Source organism: Copadichromis virginalis, linkage group LG3 (assembly GCF_057382275.1).
Source record: "Copadichromis virginalis isolate Kocher_CV1m ecotype Utaka linkage group LG3, C_Virginalis_male_GT1.1, whole genome shotgun sequence".
NCBI classification, from domain to species: domain Eukaryota; kingdom Metazoa; phylum Chordata; class Actinopteri; order Cichliformes; family Cichlidae; genus Copadichromis; species Copadichromis virginalis.
In genome coordinates, this window is record NC_140620.1 from 23,946,500 (window position 1) to 23,968,645 (window position 22,146).

Below are 22,146 nucleotides of genomic sequence, written 5' to 3' on the forward strand. Positions count from 1 at the left end.
AAGCACTAACTACAAGCCAAGGTCCTGCTCATATAGAGTTGAAAAACAAAAATGTAAAAATCTGGACAAGTGAAACCAACACTGAACAAAAGTGAAAAACAGGCCTTTGAGCAGGTTGATGTTGCTTGCAGGTAAAAAGTTTGTCTGAAGCAACAGAGGAATTGTATTTGCCAATTTCTCATAACAGTCAGCTTTAATTTACGTTTCAAACTTGTGTGAGAAAATGTGTGTAAAATACTTCATACAATATAATATAGTAAAGAATTAAAATATGAATAGTCACCATATATAGGCTGCAGAGTATTGTTGTCAATGAAAGTAGAGTGTAATGTGTGAAAGGAGGGTTCATCTTTATCTGGAAAAGAAACTAACAGAACATATATTGTAGCATATACACATTATATATTGTAGAGTAGCATTTTAAGAGTTAACTTATCATCTAGCTGTTACCACAGGTCAATTTTGGTTTAACAGCAGATTGCTATTTAGGTATAAATATCGCATGCAGCAGCCTCAGACTGCAGACTAACACGTTCACAGAACTCACTTACCTTTTTGTGTCTGTGGGTTTGTGACTTTGTTTGTCTCGAGGCTCAAATTATCAGCGGCAGTTTCAGTGTCTAAAAGAAAATGCCAGAGACTATGTGAACTTCAAGCAGAACGGCTATAAAGCATTTCTTCTAACAACTACAAAACAACAATATATTTTTACAACTATTTCTCATTTACAAATTATCTTACTCAATGCTATTACTGAGCATATTACAGTGATGTTATGTCATGTGTGATATGATATGAAGGTATGCATAGAAGAGAAAATTAAAACTGGCTTTCATAGAAAAATATTCCAACAATAGTTTTTGAGAACTATGTTTTGGTAATCCGGGGCCCTCATGGATAAGTTGGTAACTGATGTGTGGAGGGAGGTAAACTGTTTTTAAGGGTGAAGACATGCAAGGAGGCTCTCTGTCTCATTACAGATAGTGCTTTGGTAAGGCAAAATGACTTTTTAAGTGTTTTAATATTTTTAAATTTTCCACTTTTTCCCCCACTTGATTTTCAACAGGTAAGAAAGGTCCATGTACATTTTCGCATAATTGTATAATGTCTTATACCAGTGTTTCCCAAAGTTTTTTTTTTTTTTTTTTTTTGCTAGGCCTCCCTTTTTTTTTTACAAGAAAATCTTGAGTGAACCAGGGGAACAAATTATGGCAGGTTCGGCCTGATATTATTTGTATCCCACTGTAACTTTACTGTATGAAGAGCTCACATCTCCAAAATTTCATTATAAGAAGTGTTTGAACTAAAAATCAAGAATGTCGGATACTGTTTGTCAGTGATTTGGACAGCCCAGACTGTGATCCAGGGGGTGTGCCCCCCACTTTGGGAACCACTGGCTTATACCAACATCACATCCTTCCATTGCTTTTAAATATATATGTATGTGTGTATATGTGTATCTGTATACATGTATCTCCCAATAATGAAAATAGTAAGAGGAAAAAAAGTGGCTGAGATCCTACCTCTCTTCAGATTCTTGGCAACACCACACTGCCTTTTGTTTTGATCATTCATTTTGATCTGTAATAACACTAAAACATTAAAGAGAATTTTCATTATCAACATGTTGTGTATTTTACATATATATATTTTTAAAAACATAACATGTTATACCTAGCTTCATCTTCCAGTAAAGTAGTCCCAACACCAGAAACTGCAGTGCCAACACAGCAGTGAGAACAACCCACAGCAGGGTGTAGTAAACGTGTGCTGAAGGAATTGCTTCATGAGATAGTGGAAATACAGCTAATACTGGAAATGGAGAAAGAAAGAAGTTCTTTACGGTTGTTGTTTAAGTTATTACAGATTTGCTACAAAACAGGAAAGCAAACTATTTGACTAATGTGTACAATACTGTTACAATAAACTATACATATATTACAAAGGAAAAAGACAACAATTGAGAAGACTATGCAATCCTGTGAAAAACTAAGTACACAGTCACTGCTTTCATAGGAATTATAAGGTAAGTAGCAGACAGGTGATAATTCCCTTGATTAGTTGATCTCTGTAGCCAACTCTGTAAGAGGAGTTTTGATTGTGTGTTGGTCTAGAACATTCAGATGTATATCAATACAATGCCATTATCTTCCTGTGAGTGAACATCTGAGCAAATTCACCCCAAGGTCAGACCTTGTAATGGTCAGAGAAATTCTAAAAATTCCAATAACTGCATCTCAAAGACTACAGGCTTCAGTTAACATGTTAAATCTTAAAGATCATGAGAATGCAATTAGAAAAATACGGCTTGTTTAAAAGGTTTGCCAGAAGAAAGCCTCTTCTGTCTAAGAAGTATATGGCAGTATAGATTAGCTGTGTAAAATTGCACCTGAAGAATCCAGAAAACATGTGGAAAGACCAAAGTGAAAGTATCTTGCAATAATGCACAACACAGGAGTTGGCAAAAACTAACACATTTAACAGCTGTCATGCATTGAGATAGAGGGGTGCAATTATGGGCTTGTATTGCAATCACAGGATCTGAGCACTTTGCAGTGACTGATCCAATTGTGGAGGTGGAAAAAAGTCCTGTTCATCAACACTATTCCTTATCAGTTTCTCTGTGGCAAGCTGAATCGCCTTTTATTGTTATTTATATGTTTTTCTTTGTCTGCTTAGTGTATGGTTTTATTATTGGAAAGCACTTTGGTCAACTGTGTTGTTTGTGCTATATAAATAAAGTTGGATTGGAACTTTGATGATAAATATGAAAAAAACATTGTAGATGTAAATGTGAGGCCTTCTGTATTTTCATGCATTGCAACATGCATGCATTGACCAACTTGCCTATAAAGAATATATCAGATATGAAGTTAATAAAGATAGTAAAGCCTGAAAGCTTTACCTTCAGTCGCTGAATCAGCAGAATTCTTAAGGGTCACAGCTCTGCCTTCAACTGACAAAAAATAATTTGAACCCACATAACTGTATTATAATATATAAGATAAGATGACCTTTATTAGTCAGCAAAAGAATGAATATGTGTCTGTTAGAACAACATCATAGGTATGCCATAACCACAAACCCTTTTGAAATCCTAAACTGTAACTTACTACAAAACTTGACAGTTCTTTAGAAATGTGGCTAGATATTGTGTCAACACATACACAATGACTGTAATTGTTCAGTGCACATTTTCTCATCAATACTTGCAGTACATTTCTGGCTACTTCTTCTGCCATCATATTTTTCTAGAAGAGATATAATCCTTTCAAACAGAGAAACTCTACTGCCAAATATTGATTTTAAGGCTATACATCAGGGGTTTCACACTCATCTTACTTTGCGCTCCACATATACCCCACTTTTTACTTAACTGGGCCACACCAGTGAAACTCCCCTTTCTGTCGGGGTAAAGAAGTTACATAACTGTTTTTTCTACACAATAAGGAAATAAGGAAGCCTTTTGTCCTCAACAATGAAAAATGGCTGGAGAAAAAAAACAGGTATTACTTTATTCAGCTCAGTGCACTCAGCTTTGCAGCCAGATGCTCCTCATTTTATGTTTTTGTTAGTTTCTTAAATTTCCCTGACATGCTTGCATTTAAATCAGGCTCCCCCAACTCTCTATGTACCTGGCCTGTACCACTAAACTTGCTGTCTTTATATGGAATTTCTGCCCCACTTCCTTTCAAGAGTTGTCTTTGCCTGTGATTGGCAGCATGGTGTCTTGGTCAAAATAAAGTCCTGCTCTGCCTGCATGTATTTTCATGCAGGCAAGGGTGTGCATTAATAATTGACATATGTAATTAGTTTCAATTCCAAAGTTCAGGCAGCACTGCTGAAACATTCACATCTGCCAAATAAGCCCTTTAAGCTGTCTTAACCTTACATTTTTAACAACTATCTGGCTATTTTTTATTTAAGTCTATGCTAGTCAGTATTGCTGGGATTTACTGACTCAGGATTACTATAACAAAAACAACAAAAATGTTGCATACCATCCTCTGCATTGGATTTCCTTCTGATAGCCAGCCAACTCTCTGGTGATTCCCCAACTCCATGTATTTTGCATTTATAAAATCCTTCATGAGAGTTTGAAACATTTTGGATTTCTAACTTTCCATCATAGCTGGTACCCATGAGGAAGCTATCTTTGTAGAAATCAGCTGTGAAGGTTGAGTCTTGTTTGTCTGCCTTCTTTCTACAGTGCAGAATAACAGCATCTCCCTCCACTACAGGACGAACAGGACTCTCCAGTATCACAGCACCAGCTGAAAATGCAAAGAAATTTATAAATGTTACAAATGTGCAATGGTTTAGTCATTATAACCTTCACATTTCAGATTTTAATTCTGATAATAACATACCTGAAACAGTGATATTGACAGTGTTGCTTCTCTCTGCTCCACTCTCACACCAGTATTCTCCACTATCTGAAGCAAGGGCATAATTGATCCCACAATTCTTGATCACGGTGCTATTGGAACATTTTGAAAAGATTTGCAGAGTGTTTCTCACTTTCCATCCTGCTGAAATGTTAAATCCTTCACAGGTAAAAGAGACTGACTCATATTCAAAGAGCTGCAGTCTGGATGGAATGATGGAAAAAGGTGAATCTGAGAAAGAAGGATGCAATAAAACAACGACTGAGTTCCCAGAGATTCAAGAAGTAATTCCCATGCTAATTCATGGTGAGTGGTGGAAAACAAGGATTTAGACAGAGGGGTTGGAAAACATGATATGAATATAAAGGACAAATACTACTTACAAGAGATCTTAGAATAACTTTTCTGCACATCCGCAAACAGCAGCAACAACCCTGCAGAAACAGTTTGTTTTCACACCAACATGTAAGTTAAATCAGATTTGAGCTACAGTCTGTCATGGATCGCTGTGTGGCAGGCAGGAGGAGGACCCAAAATGCAAAACTCAGACACGGGGATGAACTCAAAAAATCACAGCTTTAATGCTGGAGAGGCAGAACGTAGGAAATGCAAAACTAAACTGGGAAAACTAAATACAAAGCTCGCCAAGAGACACAGGGAGGAACACACACAACATGAGGGAGAACGCGACGCCGAACAGAGGGAGACGCAGACATAAATACACAGAGGGTTAACGAGGAAAGTGGGAACACACGGGGAACACAGCTGACACAGATAACCATAACGAGACAGGGCAGGTTGAACATAACACTGACGGGAGACGGGCAGAGTCAAACAGGAAGTACAGAGGTTCAGACAGGAGGAGAGAGAGCACGGGGAGAACACAGACATAACGGGCTGGGGAAACATGGAACAACCACAAAGGGAGACGAGGGCTCATAAATACAGTGGGGCAAAAAAGTATTTAGTCAGCCACCGATTGTGCAAGTTCCCCCACTTAAAATGATGACAGAGGTCAGTAATTTGCACCAGAGGTACACTTCAACTGTGAGAGACAGAATGTGAAAAAAAATCCATGAATCCACATGGTAGGATTTGTAAAGAATTTATTCGTAAATCAGGGTGGAAAATAAGTATTTGGTCAATAACAAAAATACAACTCAATACTTTGTAACATAACCTTTGTTGGCAATAACAGAGGTCAAACGTTTACTATAGGTCTTTACCAGGTTTGCACACACAGTAGCTGGTATTTTGGCCCATTCCTCCATGCAGATCTTCTCGAGAGCAGTGATGTTTTGGGGCTGTCGCCGAGCAACACGGACTTTCAACTCCCGCCACAGATTTTCTATGGGGTTGAGGTCTGGAGACTGGCTAGGCCACTCCAGGACTTTCAAATGCTTCTTACGGAGCCACTCTTTTGTTGCCCGGGCGGTGTGTTTTGGATCATTGTCATGTTGGAAGACCCAGCCTCGTTTCATCTTCAAAGTTCTCACTGATGGAAGGAGGTTTTGGCTCAAAATCTCACGATACATGGCCCCATTCATTCTGTCCTTAACACGGATCAGTCGTCCTGTCCCCTTGGCAGAAAAACAGCCCCATAGCATGATGTTTCCACCCCCATGCTTCACAGTAGGTATGGTGTTCTTGGGATGCAACTCAGTATTCTTCTTCCTCCAAACACGACGAGTTGAGTTTATACCAAAAAGTTCTACTTTGGTTTCATCTGACCACATGACATTCTCCCAATCCTCTGCTGTATCATCCATGTGCTCTCTGGCAAACTTCAGACGGGCCTGGACATGCACTGGCTTCAGCAGCGGAACACGTCTGGCACTGCGGGATTTGATTCCCTGCCGTTGTAGTGTGTTACTGATGGTGACCTTTGTTACTTTGGTCCCAGCTCTCTGCAGGTCATTCACCAGGTCCCCCCGTGTGGTTCTGGGATCTTTGCTCACCGTTCTCATGATCATTTTGACCCCACGGGATGAGATCTTGCGTGGAGCCCCAGATCGAGGGAGATTATCAGTGGTCTTGTATGTCTTCCATTTTCTGATGATTGCTCCCACAGTTGATTTTTTCACACCAAGCTGCTTGCCTATAGTAGATTCACTCTTCCCAGTCTGGTACAGGTCTACAATAATTTTCCTGGTGTCCTTCGAAAGCTCTTTGGTCTTGGCCATGGCGGAGTTTGGAGTCTGACTGTTTGAGGCTGTGGACAGGTGTCTTTTATACAGATGATGAGTTCAAACAGGTGCCATTCATACAGGTAACGAGTGGGGGACAGAAAAGCTTCTTACTGAAGACGTTACAGGTCTGTGAGAGCCAGAGATTTTCCTTGTTTGAGGTGACCAAATACTTATTTTCCACCCTAATTTACGAATAAATTCTTTACAAATCCTACCATGTGAATTCATGGATTTTTTTTTCACATTCTGTCTCTCACAGTTGAAGTGTACCTCTGGTGCAAATTACTGACCTCTGTCATCATTTTAAGTGGGGGAACTTGCACAATCGGTGGCTGACTAAATACTTTTTTGCCCCACTGTACACAGAGGGCACACAGGGGGGAGAGAGAGCACGGGGAGAACTTAGACATAACGGGCAGGGGAAACATGGAATAAAACATAAGGAGAGACGAGGGCTCACAGATACACAGAGGGGCACACAGGGGGTAAAAGCCACGAAGGGAAAACACTTAGGGAACAACACAACAGGGCAACTCAGGAAACATGGCCTAAATAGGGAACAAAATACAAACATACAAGAAAACTAAGAATACTGGGCCAACATGGCCCAGGACCATGACACAGTCAGTATGAAGGCATGTTTAATCATCTTTTTGTGCAAGAGATCAACATTTACATCTCCATTATACTGATATCAACATATAACAGTTCATTACTTGTGCAAATATACGAGTGCTAAAAAGTAATACATAATTTGTAAATTCGGTGTTATTAAACATTACATTTAAATTATTTGCATAACTACCCAACAGATTAAATGTATTAAGACAACTTTAAAATAAAACATGTTGGGGTAGAACAGGAACAGACTACTGCATAAAATATAAAAAAAAGATTTTATATGTAAGCAAATGGCATGAGGCAAACGCTGTACTCACAGAGTCTACTACAGAGTGCTATGACCTCCATTCTTCTTTCTCACTGAGAGTATCAAGCAACATTAAATCTAAATACACAGCTGAGGTCTTCCTCTTCCTGTGCAGGTCACTTTACTTCTTGTGTTGAGCAGACTTTATTGTGTAAGTTTAATGAAGACTGTTGCAAGAGCGTCACAATAATAAATATAGAACAGTGAATATGTTAAACTGGGGGCAAAAAGGTTTGGTGCCAGCGTTTTAGGACTTTTGACACATTTTGACAGTTACTGTTCCTTAGCACAGCAGCAGCATTCCCATAGTGCCCCCTTCTGACCAGTAAACACAATCATGTTTTCTGGTTATGAGTCCAATAAAGCAGCTCATATCACTGCCTCACAGGTGGCTCGCTGTAGCATTTTATAATCACCCAATTCGGCTGGTTGAGAAGGCCCCTAATGGCCCATATCTACGGGCTGATTTCTGCTAATAATACCCAAAGAGGGTGAAAGAAACTGCTGAAACCATTTTGAGCTCCTCTTTGGTTTATACATGATTTGTATTGATCTGATGCAGTATGCAATCAAGGTCAACCGTCCCTGTGTTTGTCATGTTCAGTGTTCACCTGATGAATAGACCAATGAATGCTAGAAAGTGATCCGACCGGAGTGTCCGGTTTGCAGTGACTCGTTAATACCTGTCTCGGTTTTTGTTTTTGTTTTAGCTTCCAGCGACTCGTTTCACTTTGACAGTAACAGTTTGGATCACTGTGTCGGAGTCTGGGGTCTTTAGCTGTGGTAAGTCTTTGTGTTTATTTGTTTGTTTTTGTTTTGGGTTTGTTTTTGAGTCAGAGAACAAAGAAATAAGAACTTTATAACAAAACACTAAAAAATGTGGTAAAAAAAAAAACAAAGGGATTTTTTCTACATGTTACTGAAGAAACTCTGAATAACGTCAGACTGTTTTTTCTCTGTCAAACTGTGAGCACATACAAGATGACAAATGATTGCCAGTTGTTAAAAGTGTGAGAGCAGGTTAATTTCAAAATAAAAGGTCATAGTCTAAGCTGATCTGTGTTCCTGGTGAGTGTTTGATGGGTCACCTCCAGCCTTGGCTGAGCCTTTGTGCTTTTCTTTAATGTATTTGCCAAATAGAGATAAAACACAGAGCTGACTGCAGCAGCAGGTTTCTCAGATTTAGTCAGGCATTAGTACAATGTCAGGAATGTTACTGTTGTGACTGAACCACAGGGGTGTGACTACTGTTTACTCCACTGTTAAAACCCTCATGCCCTCCTCAGGACTGCATTTTGCATCATTTCTACACCTTTGTGTACAAATATCTAAACAATGTTGATTTGATTGCATTATTATTTTTTGTGTAGTGCCTCTCGACACAACAGTTCACTTTCAGCTCATATCACTGCCTCACAGGTGCTTTATAATTGCGGTAATCAGCTACCTGGCAACTGGGTCAAAGTACAGCCTTTTATTTATATGTAACCCATTATAGAAGGAGCTAAAAACAAGGAATAAAGAAAAAAAAACACATATATATTTATGATTTTAGTTCAACTATTAACTTGGTTTAAAACACTACAGTAAGATTTCTCTTTAGTGTAAACTTGATCATTAATGAGTAATGTATTCTTAACTCATATGTGACACTCTACGTATCTAGTTCAGAACACAGTGTACATGCCTGAAGTCTGTCCCTGAACAACATTTTATATCAGACAACAGGTGTGGTTTGTTTTTGCACAGAGTAGATTTTAATAGACTGCGAGGTAGATAAGACAGATCGAGCAGGTGCAGGACAGGTTATTTGATTTAAGGACTTGACTTTGAACTTGCTGATTGAAAAGTGAGCCAACAGTAAGATATCCTCAACTTTTCTCACCATAATTTCATTTCCAGTGTGAAAGAAAATGTCTTACAACTGTGTGTATTTGAATTTTTTTGCAGCACACAATGCCTCAACACAAGGACAGACGATCCTCTAAATCTCAACTCAGTGTATGGACTATAGTGTTTTTCCACTCTGTTATCATTCTTCAACTGACACAGATCAATGCAGGTAATGTATCCTCACAATTAATGACAACAGCCAATATACTTTTGATATCTACGCTCAGGATATGCACAAAGTACAGATTTATTAACACCTCTGTGTAAATGAAGACATTGTTAAATAAGCACTGTCATATGGATGACAGTTTCAACAAGAACTTATCAGCAGGTGTAAGTATTTTCTTGGGTTGCATTAAAAAAATTAAATTAGTAGTTATATTAATACTATAAACTATGAAATACACATGCTTTAAATGTAATGTTGTGTACGATTTACTGAAGCAACGAGGGTGTTTCTAAATTGCATTGGTTGCATTATACTTTATGGCAAAATGTCATTACACAAATATTAGTTTGTAATATTGTATTCAAAAGTGTTTTGTAACTAGAGAACAAGTGAGGAATCAATCAAGAAGGAACACTTAAAAATGAATGTCAACAGTGCATTTGAAATTGCAACCAGATGTGCTAAGAACATTTGGATTCCATCACAAAATGTTTTTTAACTCAAGGTCTTTCAAATGTTGAAATAATATCAATGGTTACGGTTTAACAATAGTTGGCGGCGCCATTGTTCAAACAAACAGGTCAGTACACTACTAAGAATGAAAGTGAAAGTGTCCCTTTAGATTAGTCATATTTTATAACATGTTAAGGTTAAAAAGGTCTTGTATAAGAGAGAAGTGTCAGAGTTTATGACTAAGTTGTTTTTTGGGGAGTTTTTCACGTGTGTAACCTAATAAAATAACGGCCATTTATTACTTTTCCAAATCTTCCTAACAGTTTACCATCGTTACATTTTCCAATCCGGTTGTTCAGTGATGACGCGACGAATCCTACTTCCGGGTCTAAAGTAGTCTGCGTTTAATATGGCTTTTGTGTTGTTAACATGTTTAATGTTTTGTATTTTCTTCTATTTAATCTCAAAAAGCTCCTAAAACAGTCAGTGATCACTGTTGACCTCCCTCGGCTTTTATTACCGCTAATCATTTATTTAAGCTCAGTTTTTAAAACCTTAGGATGTAACTACAGCCCAGCCCATGCAGCAGTATATGAATGACTAACCTCGTATTGTGTGCACCCTCAGAGGACTTGATTAAACATCCATAATACAGACAGGAAAGATTTTTATTCTTCAACTCATCTATGTTTCATGATAAAAAGATATTACACCCACATTCAATTCTAAGTATTTACACATGTTAACAAATTAGGTAAAAACAACCTCAAAAAAATGTCAGAACATAATATCTTCTACTGTTATTATTTATTCAACAACAGCTATGCCAAAATGCGGAGATACACTTAAGAGTACAATTAAGACGACAACTATCTCCCAGGCACTGCTAATAAAATGTACTAAATTAATTCATCAACAAGCATGACCAACTCTGCAAAAGCAGAGATTTGGAGAGCTCCTGTGGAGCGTTGATTTGGGCTTGTTTTACAGCCACATGACCTGACATTAGCATAAATTAGGTCAGTCAGTGTTATAATGTCCAACCACTGAATTTTAGTCAGGATAAGGTCTGACCTTATCCTGACTAAAATTCAGTGGTTGGACATTATAACACCTTTGCGCCAAATCCCACCAAATCCCACTGAGCCAAATAGTTCTACAACAATGTGAGAAACTAGTAAAGTATAGAAAATTATTCTTTGAAGCAACTTCAAGTTATTGAAGAAAAAAAGAAAAGAATGAAACCCTTTTGCTTCACAGGTGAATCTCTGACAAACAGTCAGTATCGAATGTTTGCAGTAATTGGTCAGACTCAAGACATCATCCTACCATGCAAATTGGATCATCCTATGGATGTCGTGGATGAGATGGTAGAGTGGTCAAGATCTGACCTGAATCCCAGATTTGTCCACGTGTGGCGGTCAGGTGAGGATCATCTGGTTGGCCAAAACCCATCCTACAAGAACAGAACGTCAGTGTCCACTGAGAAACTGAAAACAGGAGATGTATCACTGAAAATTACCAAAGTGAGGCTGTCAGATGAAGGAACATACAGGTGCTTCATTCCAGGACGGAAGGCAGATTTTAGTGTTGAACTTGTTGTCGGTAGGTGGACAAACTCTATATGCTGCTACTGTTAAAAATTGGATTACTGTTTATATTTTATGTCACAGTTTTATGTGTTTTTAGAAGCTGATATTAAAATAACTGAGGTCAGCCCTGGAGTGCTAGAATGTAAATCCAAAGGCTGGTATCCAGAGCCGGAGGTTTTTTGGCTGGAGAACGAGGGAAAGATCATCTCTGCTGGGTCTAAAGAGATATTGAGAGGTCCTGATGACCTCTATGTCCTCAGCAGCAGACTGACTCTGGAAAAAGGACGCGGCAACAATATCACCTGTAGAATCCAACAAAACAACCAGTACAGAGAAGCCAAGATCCATGTTCCAGGTTAAGTTTTTTTTTTTTTTTTGCCTGTCCCGTTTGGCTCTTTTGCCATCAAAATTGTTGTCTAAAGGCAAAGAAAGATGCCCAACGGATTTACTTTACCAAATTGACCATCCCAGCCTTGCCGTAATGGTCCATTTGATTCACCTTTTATTGTTTATTTTATTTTCACTTGCTGAATATGGGACAGACTTGACTGGGGGAAAGAAGGGGAGAAAGAAAGAGGGAAAGAGAAACAGCTGAGAAGAGGGACGGGGGAGAAGGGCAAAAGACAAAAACCAACAGAATGGGCAGACAAATAAATAAATAAATAAATATATCGATCACCTGCTGAGAAAGAAAAAAGAAAACAAGCAGAAGAGAACAAGAGTAATAGAATAAACAACATCACAATGATATATGGGAATATGACCGTAAATACTAAATATTAAACATTATTGTGCAGCACATAAGATCAAAAGTACACAGTGTGCTTTAAGGTAGGAGCCAAAAAGGTTGTAGTTTGTGGGTGTGATCACCCGTGTCTACACCCGTGAGCATGGACGCGCTTGTTTTGTTAAAAGGTTCCTTCATGTAATGATCTGCTAGAGGGTGTGGGGGGGCCACAGCCCCGTCCTCCAGGGCATGAAGCAGGTATGGAGGAGATCAAAACTCCAGACATCCAGAGGCCCCCAGAACACAAGAGACCAAGGAAGACCAACAGAGGGGCAGCTGCGCCACTGTCCCAGAAAGAGCTGAGGAGAGTCCCAGATGAGGGCTCACTCAGCAGCCGCGGAGCAGAAGCCAGGGGGAGTTGCAGTGACGCGCCCGTGAGCTCCGCCGGCAGCCAGCCGTGCCTGAGTGACCGAGCCCCAGGCCGAGAGGCCGGGGGCACCCCACCCCCGAGTTTTTTTTTTTTTTATTGTGTGATGTGATCCATATTTAAGCTCCAACCTAGCAACCTTAACAAAGCCTATGTCTGTTTATTAATAATTGTCATAACTTATGTACTTTATCATTTCAGATGCTTTATCAGCTAGATCCACCATTGCTGGTTTGATTGCTGGAGTCGTGTTTATTATTTTTGTGGCTTTTCTTGTTTGGAAGTGGAGAAAATACAATATGGGTGAGACTCTGATATATTTTAAAGGCCTTTGACTGCTGCTGTTGTCGTGGTCTCAATGTACTGATGGATACCGATAATAATGAATTTTCTTTGTTTAGCTGAAGTTATATTCCTGTTCAAATTTCATCATTTTATACAATTACTTGAAGTTTAGGTCTATAACGACATTATTGATGGTTCTGGCAATGATGTTTATATATCACAACTAACTAAAGTCCACAGTTCAACACCACTGATGGCAGAAGATTAAGATAATATTGCCAATATACTGTTTCCTATCTTGTCAGATAAAACCGACAAAGTTCATAGCAATTTATTTTTGTCTATGAAAACCATCATTTTGTGGTAAAATGCATCACTGGTTTCCCACCAGTGTTGAAAATATTAAAGGTTTGATGTTGGTGTTCCAAACAATGGTTCATGTCTAAGTCTAGCTGCAGCTGTTAAATGTTTACATATGCTGGTGTATGTTGCAGATTTATTTAAAATTGAATCCAACCAATACAAACATCATACCAGTAACATATCATTATGCACATGTTATGTTACTGTTACAATGTGATGTGTGTATGTTTGCATTATATATTCATCTGACTTATGCCTATAAAGTTTTTTTTAATTCACTGTTAAAATGAATATTTTAAATATTTTATTTACTTATTTAATGTTGTTAATATTAGAAGACATTTTAAGTTAGTTTCAAACATATTATTATCATTATTATTATTATTATTTTAATAATACTATAAATTCTTATAAGGTATTTAAAATTGTAACTTTTGTCATCTGTACTTACACACAGAGACCAAAAAGTGCTGTAATGATGAAAGCATGGATAAATCATACCTGTCAGTTATAGAATCACAAAAGGAACCTCTGATGAAGCAAGATAAGGTTGAAGTGAATGACACTGCACATGTCAGTACAGAACCTGAATCTTCATGTCAAAATGAGGTGGAAAAGGAGTATGATATTGCCAACAAAAATATTCCTCAGACAACAAAAAGTGGCACACAACAAAATAATAACCAACCAGGAAGAGAGACAGCAAATGCTCTACACAGAAATGACGAGGCCCAATCAGGTAATGGGAGACAAGCACAACCTGAGCAATTTGAGAATAACACCAAGAGCAGAAAGGATGAAATCCCAAATCAGAGTCTGATGGATGACAGTGGACAAGAACATCACCCTAAACAAGGACAAGAAGCAAAGAATGATACCAGCACTGAGGAAAACAAAAATAAAACACAAACTATAAATGATGAAACAGCACCTCAGAGTGCAAGTGCAGAAGAAGGAACACAAAGTACTCATTCTGAGGGCAAAGAAATTAAATGCCAACACAGCAATAGTGGTGTGAATGTTTATATAAATGGTGAGAAAAATCCTCCCACATCACAAGAAAGTGGGACAAACCAAAATCAGATTGGTAGTGATGTTGCTGCAAATGCATCAGAAACACCCGCAAAGAAGCCTGATTCTGAGGAAAGCCAGTTAGAAAAAACAACTGTAATGAGTGAAGGTCAAGAAGAAGAAGCTGGAGGGAAAATCATCAATCCAGCAATTAATAACAAACAGAATAGATATAATGAAACGCAAGATCTACCTGATGAAAACAAAACCATGCCTTCACATTCTGGAGCAAATGAAACAAACCAAGACCAGTCAGATAGTGATACTCAGGAAAAGCAGCCAGGAAATAATCCAACAACAGATCAGATTTTAACAGGTGTTGATCATCAACAACAACAACAGCCCAGAGAAGGACAAGAAACAAAAAGGGATTCAGAAAAACATGTGAAGGATGGAAATGGAGATGAAACACAAACTACAAATAATAAAACAGCAGATTCAAATAACAAAGACACAAGTCAAAATGATCCATCAGAGGGAAAAGAGCCAAAGGCTAACAGGGAGAAAGTTTGCAAGTCAAAAAACAAAGCTCAGCCTTTGGATCCAGAAGGCAATACAACAAACCAAGAGCAGTCAGGCAGTGAAACACAGCTTAATACTGAGGAAAAACAGTCAGGAAATACTCAAACAACAGATCAGAGTCCGATGGAAGGCGGTCAACAAGAAGAACAGTTGAGGAAATCAAGCGATGCAAAAAGTGTTCCAGAGGACGAGAAAAAAGATTCAAATGAAGATGAAACACAAACTACAAATAATGAAACAGCAGATTCAGCTAACAAAGACATAAGTCAGGGAGGAAACCCAAAGGAAAACAGAGAGAAAGATAGCGACTCAAAAGCCGGTGCTCAGCCTTCAGATCCAGAAGTCAGTACAACAAACCAAAAGAAGCCTGGCAAAGGTCTCACCTCAGTGAAAAAAATTCAGTCAGGAAAAAGTACAACAGAAGATCAGAGTGAACAACAAGAACTGTCCACAGAAGAAGGAGAAATAGAAAATGATGCAGAAGAAGCTCAAGACACAGAAGGTCAGGATTTGTTTTTGACATCTTTGCATCACTATTATTTATGAATGTCAGGCTTTTCATTCCAATGTGACACTGATTAGATGGGGATATTTCATTTTTCTAAAATTTGTTAGACAAATATGTAAAAAATGCCAATATTTTTAGTATTTAACATATTCTGACAGTTTGAGTAAAACTAAAATTAATTAGTCTGACCCTGGTAAATAAATATTATGTTTAATGGGGTCACACTAATGACACGCCACATCTAACTTTGATAGGTTGGAAGATACTGTTGTACGCCCTAGGCAGTACTAAAAGACTCCATGCAGTTGTCATTCATGGGTTGATTCCATACTAAAAGAGTTGACAATAAAAAAAAGGTTCTCAACTGATAATAAAAAGGTATATAGTTAATACTAATTCATATTAGTTGACATAAGCATAAAAACAATGTAGATACAGTAACTAAATTGTTAAAAAAAATTATTTTTAGTGTTGCATTAATGGTTGTCATTTTATTTAAGAGAACTGCGATCTGTACATTACTAATCGGCTAGTAAGCCTTTTCTGGAATCAATTGATAGTGTTTCCATTCTCCACTAGGGGCTTTTTGTGCACTCTCCTCATTGCAAAAAAGGACTGCATGAGAGAAGCAACACAAAATCACTCTCATGATTCTTTCCCCTTGTTTTCTGAGATGTAAAAATAACCACATTTTTTATGTGGTAACCTGCTTTTATACTGCTATTGTATTTATTTATTTTATTTTTTCAAAGTTTACATTGAAAATAATGACTGCTGCAATGGTAAATATATGACAATTAGCATTTCAGGCACAGTTTGTCTGGATGTGTTTACTAACTATGTGTTATATGTTTATCCACACAGTTGACTGAGGACGAAGACTCATACAAGAAAACCTCACCTTGAGCCAGAGGAGGAACAAAGTAAAAGAAGTTGACTTTAAATATGGCAAAAGGAAATGCAGACATGGAAAGTCAATCTACACCCAATTTAACAGCAGTATAAAGGACAGAGGTTGATAACATCTGCTAGTGGAGTGGATGAAAGATAAAATACTGACCGGGTGGAAAATGTGGAGCAACTGGAGGCAGACAAGAGTCCACCTGCCAAAAAGAAAAAAGAAAAAGAAAACCAGTAGAAAGGGGAGAAGACTAACATGGAGATGTTTAAAAAAAAAGACAAAAAAATGAAAATTCAGAAGCGATCACAAAATAACTGTGTTACATGTGTTATCTGCTGTTGGACCTCCTTATCAATAATACCTGTTTTTTGATACTGCATTTTTATTTGTTTGTGTAGACATTTACTTTAACTACAGTAACTAAGCATAAGTAACATTTCCAGTGTACTTATCATGATACATTGAGACGTGTTCAAAAAAGCCCTCTGATCCTGGAGGCATAGTAAAAAAAAAAACAAAAGACAAAAAAATAGATTTGTGTCAGGGTTTTTGTCCCGCCTTTTGACCTTGTCAAAAATATTTTTTTTCTTTTTTAAATTTCTATAATCATTCTTAAGACCATATTAGACAATTTTAATTAAGGTATTGATTATTTTTTCTGACAATTTCACCAAAATAGGTATTTTTGCATTTACATGGAGAGAACGAAGCATATGAAGGATGAGTCTGGAAAAAAAGGAGAAAGAACAGCTCATTACAGGAAGCGAGAAGTTTGAAGAATTACAGAAGAAAGAGGAAAGAGGGAAGGGAAGAGGGTAGAGATGGAGGGTGCGGACAGTGAGCTTCAGTCACTAGAACACAGAAAGTGCAAAGACCAAAGGGATACATGGATCTGGAAAACATAATAATGTAAAGCAGAAACAAATTCTTAGGGAAAAGACACACCTATGCAAATTTTCAAATGGCCACTGAAGAACTTTTGCTTTATACTTAGCAAGTAAATGTCAAAATGACAGGCAGGAAAACCGAAGTAAAGGAACAGAGGGAAAAATCAGTTTGCACGTGGCTGAGATACACAAACAGAAAGACACAATCCAGAGAAACATCATTTAGAGCAAATCCTGGAAACCTTGAACATTTAACTACAACATATGTCAGGTTGTCGTGTGTGAAGGTGAGGAAGAGAGAACCCAAATGCAGGACTCGCTGATAGGTGAGGACTGGTGATTTATTGTAGAGAACGGAGGAACGAACAACACATGAGGTGGTCAAAGGAGCTTGCAAAGAAAAGCGTCTGGACTTCTTTAAGTTGCTCGAAGACGTTTCACCTCTCATCCGAGAAGCTTCTTCAGTTCTAAGGTCAAATGGCAGAGTCCCAGATTTAAGCCCAGTGCGTATCCCCCCACAGAGGGACAAAAGGACCCCCTGATGATCCTCTAATCGCCTGAGCCAAGGTGTGAAACTGGGTGTGGGTCCCAATCAGCCAGAGTTTCGGGTGAGCTCATTGTGAAACCTGGCCCCACCTTATCATGGATTTCCTGAGGTCAGATGGCCCAGGATGTGAGTGGGCGTTAACACTTAGAGTCCCCCGAGAGCAGCAGTGCCCAGCCTTCTACCTTTCTACCTTTAAAACCCACCTTCCAGCCAAATGGCTGGTAGGCTTTTAGCTAGGCTTTAGCTTCAGCCAAGTGGAAGCTAAATTGGCTAGTCATTCATATGTAAATTAGGTTGTTATCTGGGAATTCTGGAGGGGAGTGGGGGTGTGTGAATGAGGGGGTGGGGGAGCTGCTAAAAGCTGTGAACTTCCTTTTGTGTTCGTCTTGATGCATTCTCAATCATCCAGGGAAATAAATCTCCAAAAGTCACCAACTTGGAGTGTTTCAGTTTGCCATCTTAGGGAGAAATCAACACACATGGGTGTATGTCCTTTGTTGCTGAGATTTATTGATAAAAACAGTACAAAAAACCAACCATTTGTACACATATTTAAAAATAATAATAAAAAGTGAGTGAGTACATTTCAACATTTTCAGCAATCACTCACAATCCTGGCACTGCCATGGTATCTGTAGTCTGCATTTACCACATGTGTATCTGTAGCAGTGAACACATCGCACAGTGGCATGATTGTTCTTGCAATTGTGTTTGACCTGACACGTGGCTCTTTTTCCAGGGCTAGGTGTGGAGGGTTGTGTCCAAAGCAACTGTTCTTTTCTTGCCTACCCTCTATTTTTGGTAATTCCACGCCGGTGTAAACCGAAACAAAACACGCGTCAAGAGTCCCTAATGCCCGTGTCTCAATCTCGCATCTCATAATGAGGTGAAGAAATATTTTTAAAAATTATTTAATATGAAGTCAATAGGCAGAGTGTTACAGGCATAGTGCTAAATAATGCAGCCACATGGGCAGTGTAGTCTGTGCTGCAGGGAGAATGGACTGCCATATCTGTTGTCTGTGAGCGAGGGAAGGAGAAAAAGGCGAATGGAAAAGTACGAGCAAAAACGGGAGCTGGAAGCTTGTAAATATAATAATAACCACTGCAGCCAAAAAGAGTGACTGACAAGCCCAGTTGTAAGTAAGCTATTAAGACTCGACTGTACACTGTGTTCATGTTTTCCTCCGAAACAATAAGTTCTGTTGGAGCAGCCTTCCAATGCTTCTCTCTGTCTGTCACTGGCAAAGTTGACCCAGACAACAAAGTAAAGCTAGTTTTTGGTTACAAACCCGACACAGAGCCCGACGTATTAGCCAGAGGTCCCTTTACAAAAAAAGTGAAAAAGTACAGGCTCTGAAATTTACTCAAAGTATGAACGTAAAAAGTATCTCTTTGTAGGACATTTCTACCAGCTATTTTTGGACAAGGATAGCTGAACCTTAAACCTTAAACTATATTAATGTAATAACAAAATTAATTAATAAATGGGAATTCTAAATTTACTCTAATTTTATTTTAATTATATTCTGCTTGAATCAGTTACGTAGAACATGAACAGAGCAAAAGAAGGAAAATGAAATAATATCTTTATTTTCTATGTCCACATTGTTGAGGTCTACTTTGCCTATAAACTGGAAAATGAGTAGGGATGAAGTTAAAGCAGGATTCAGCAGGTGGAGGAACTATAAAATTGGCTGTCATAGTGGGGAGAACAATCATCACTCAAAATAGTTTCTATTGAGAGCTCCAGTAGATTCTATGGGTGTGCAGGCTGTGATCAGCTGACCTGGGCTACTACTGCTGCTCTGAGGTTCACAGCTCTTTGTGGATGTACACAACTGAATTCAACAAGATGTCAGCAAAAGTTTCACAAGTTGTCCTGGCTGATTTAATCCAAAATGACAGTACACTCTTCATGCTCTCTTTTTTCTAGATGGTATGAAGGTGGAATTCAGTGAATTAATCTGAGCACGATCAGCTAATGATCATATTAGTCTCTGCTGCCCTTTATGTTACCTAACATGAGCACAGCCACTGTGCAGCAATCACACGCTGTTCTTTACTTTAAACCCATCACAGTGCAGAAAACTAACCTGTTTATCCTGCACTAATATGCAACTTTTAAAACTTTTTAAAAAACACAGTTATTCTACCTCAGTTTTTTTTTATTAAACCCGATTCTTTGATCCCCTTTGATCTTTGATGATAGAACAGAGAAAACCCGACTCAGAGTGGTCAAAACATTTATATATTCTTTATTTAATTATGTTCCGGAAGAGAGACCCCTGCACAGCCCAAAGCCAGTTGCAGAATCTCTAACATTCGAAGATCAACATGTGTCTCATATGGTGTTATTTTGGTACTTCAGACGTCACACACGTGACACATGACACACACAGTTTCATTAAAAACTAACTCCTTCTACTCAGTTCCTCATTTCTCTGTGTCTTACTTCCTGTGCAGCTTGCAATAAATTCCCCTTTCTGAGGTCTGTCACCCTTAACCTAGTCTTGTCTCCTCTGAGTTCAGTTTCTAAAGGCCTTTGATATTAAAATTCATAAAACAATATAATCAGACAATAAGCATTAAAAAATACAATATATATATATATATATATATATATATATATATATATATATATATATATATATTTACATAATTTACATAACATAGAAATCCTGCAACTATTCCTAAAGTCCTTCTCATTACTCTTCATTTATGCTCACATTTAACCTGTGTCTAACGAGCTTTTAATCTCCTAAACAACACATTTTCTGGAACTGTGGTTCTCTGTGCTCTGTGCTTCTTTTTTGGGTACCCCTTTTGGGTCAGCACATTTTACAATATGAAAAAACATAATGTCACATGTGCAGATTGCATATCTGATTTGAATGTTGTTACATCCTGGGAGGCTGTGGGAGTGTGTGGGCGTGGTGTTGTCTTCTCTCTCTCCTCCTCCTTCGTTCTGGCCCCTCCCCTTGTCTCTCTCTGCCCCTGCCCTCTCCTTTAGGTCACACCTGCTGCTCATCTGCTCTCGTTACAACCAATTACCCTCAGGGGTGATATAAGCTGGAGAAGAGCAGTGTGGAGGAGGGGGGGGAGAGGTTTCTGGTGGATTTCCTCTGTGCTGGTCAGAGTGTGCTACTAGCCTAGGTGTGGAACAGCCTGCTGCGTGTGACCAGCCTTCTGGTGTGTGGCTCTTTGTGAGTAGTGCTTAACTGAGCAGTGATTGTTGTGGCCATTTATATGATTGTTGAGGTGTTTGCCTAAAATAAAGATCTATTTTATATTAAATACCTCTGCCTGGCGTTCTTTTCATTCCACCTGGATCTAACTGTTACTGTCCCCCACCCTCATCGCCTAGCATTTAAGTGGGGACGTAACAAATGTAAACGTTACATTTCCAGTTTATCACACACCACTAAGTGGTCCTTACCTGTCTAACATCTCTTCTTCCTCTCCTGTCTTGTCTTCTTTATCTCTCTATCACTGTTAGCTCTCTTTCTCATTAATACAGCAGCTGGACCTTTGTCTGCAGTTTGTCAAAATGTAAGAAATAGAAAGTAGCAATATCAGCAATTCTTGCCCATTACTTGTATCAGATAGATAGATAGTGAAGATATGCGTAGCCTATTTTAGAGTTTAGAAATGTGTTAGAATGTAGAGACACTGACACTGCCCTCGATGTAATAAAGGCCTGAGTGTGTCAGGAATTTAAGAGTAGATTTCTAGGAGACCCTCCCCCAGTTTGAACTGTGAAAGTGAGACAAAGAGATTAATGTTGAGTGGAAATTCCTCAGGGCATGCCTGGGTGGGAGTCTCAAAGTTTGTAACTAAATAACTTTGGTTTGGAAGGGAGATGGACTTTTATGACCCTCAGGAAGGCACGTACATAGAGATATACGCACATAGTGCTTTAACTGTTACGCACACACATCCACATGCACACTCACTCACGTGCACTCGTGCACATAGACACAGATACAGAGTTTGCAGTACACCTTGGGGATTTTATGATAGGGTCGCTCCTACAAAACTGTGTTTCACAGACAAAGGAGTGAAGATTTTGCAGAGGGACACCGGCCTGGCAAGTCTTCCCTTCTAGAAGAATGCATGCTTAAATGAGGATAAATAAAGATGAATAAAGTTTTTGTGAAAATGACTACTGTGCATCTCTGGAGGCCCGAGGAATGAAAAGAACCGGGGTAAAACTGATTTTCCAACGATAGATAGATAGATATACAACAATATGTGTATGTGTTGACCATAAATTTTTATAACTCAAATACTGACC

The 22,146-nt window shown here is 38.6% G+C and overlaps 1 protein-coding gene and 2 long non-coding RNA genes across 4 annotated transcripts; 1 reads left to right on the forward strand and 2 right to left on the reverse strand.

Annotated features, from left to right (window-relative positions):
* Positions 1-289: 289 nt before the first annotated feature.
* LOC146713545 (uncharacterized) lies at positions 290-1,789 on the reverse strand. The gene is made up of 4 exons (XR_014919281.1): positions 1,675-1,789; positions 1,524-1,592; positions 552-620; positions 290-367 (listed from the first exon to the last, which is right to left on the reverse strand). It is a non-coding gene; the product is annotated as an uncharacterized LOC146713545 (long non-coding RNA).
* Positions 1,790-2,905: 1,116 nt separating this feature from the next.
* LOC146713546 (uncharacterized) lies at positions 2,906-4,474 on the reverse strand. The gene is made up of 3 exons (XR_014918042.1): positions 4,371-4,474; positions 4,002-4,274; positions 2,906-2,956 (listed from the first exon to the last, which is right to left on the reverse strand). It is a non-coding gene; the product is annotated as an uncharacterized LOC146713546 (long non-coding RNA).
* A 3,675-nt stretch (positions 4,475-8,149) lies between these two features.
* LOC146713547 (uncharacterized) lies at positions 8,150-16,930 on the forward strand. Of its 2 annotated transcripts, none has more exons than XM_085448591.1 (7): positions 8,150-8,288; positions 9,456-9,567; positions 11,281-11,625; positions 11,710-11,967; positions 12,968-13,069; positions 13,872-15,509; positions 16,380-16,930. In XM_085448591.1, exons 2-7 carry the CDS (start codon positions 9,462-9,464, stop codon positions 16,385-16,387), a joined length of 2,457 nt encoding a protein of 818 aa, XP_085304717.1. In that variant the 5' UTR covers positions 8,150-8,288; positions 9,456-9,461; the 3' UTR covers positions 16,388-16,930. The 2 variants fall into 2 exon arrangements, with proteins under 2 accessions (XP_085304717.1, XP_085304724.1); XM_085448598.1 differs by having other exon boundaries at positions 11,320-11,625.
* Positions 16,931-22,146: the final 5,216 nt, after the last annotated feature.

Coding starts and splice junctions, on each gene's coding strand:
- LOC146713547 (XM_085448591.1), top strand. CDS start 9,462: ATGCCTCAACACAAGGACAGACGATCCTCTAAATCTCAACTCAGTGTA. Junction 9,568..11,280: donor ACTGACACAGATCAATGCAG/GTAATGTATCCT, acceptor TTTGCTTCACAG/GTGAATCTCTGACAAACAGT. Junction 11,968..12,967: donor AGCCAAGATCCATGTTCCAG/GTTAAGTTTTTT, acceptor TTATCATTTCAG/ATGCTTTATCAGCTAGATCC.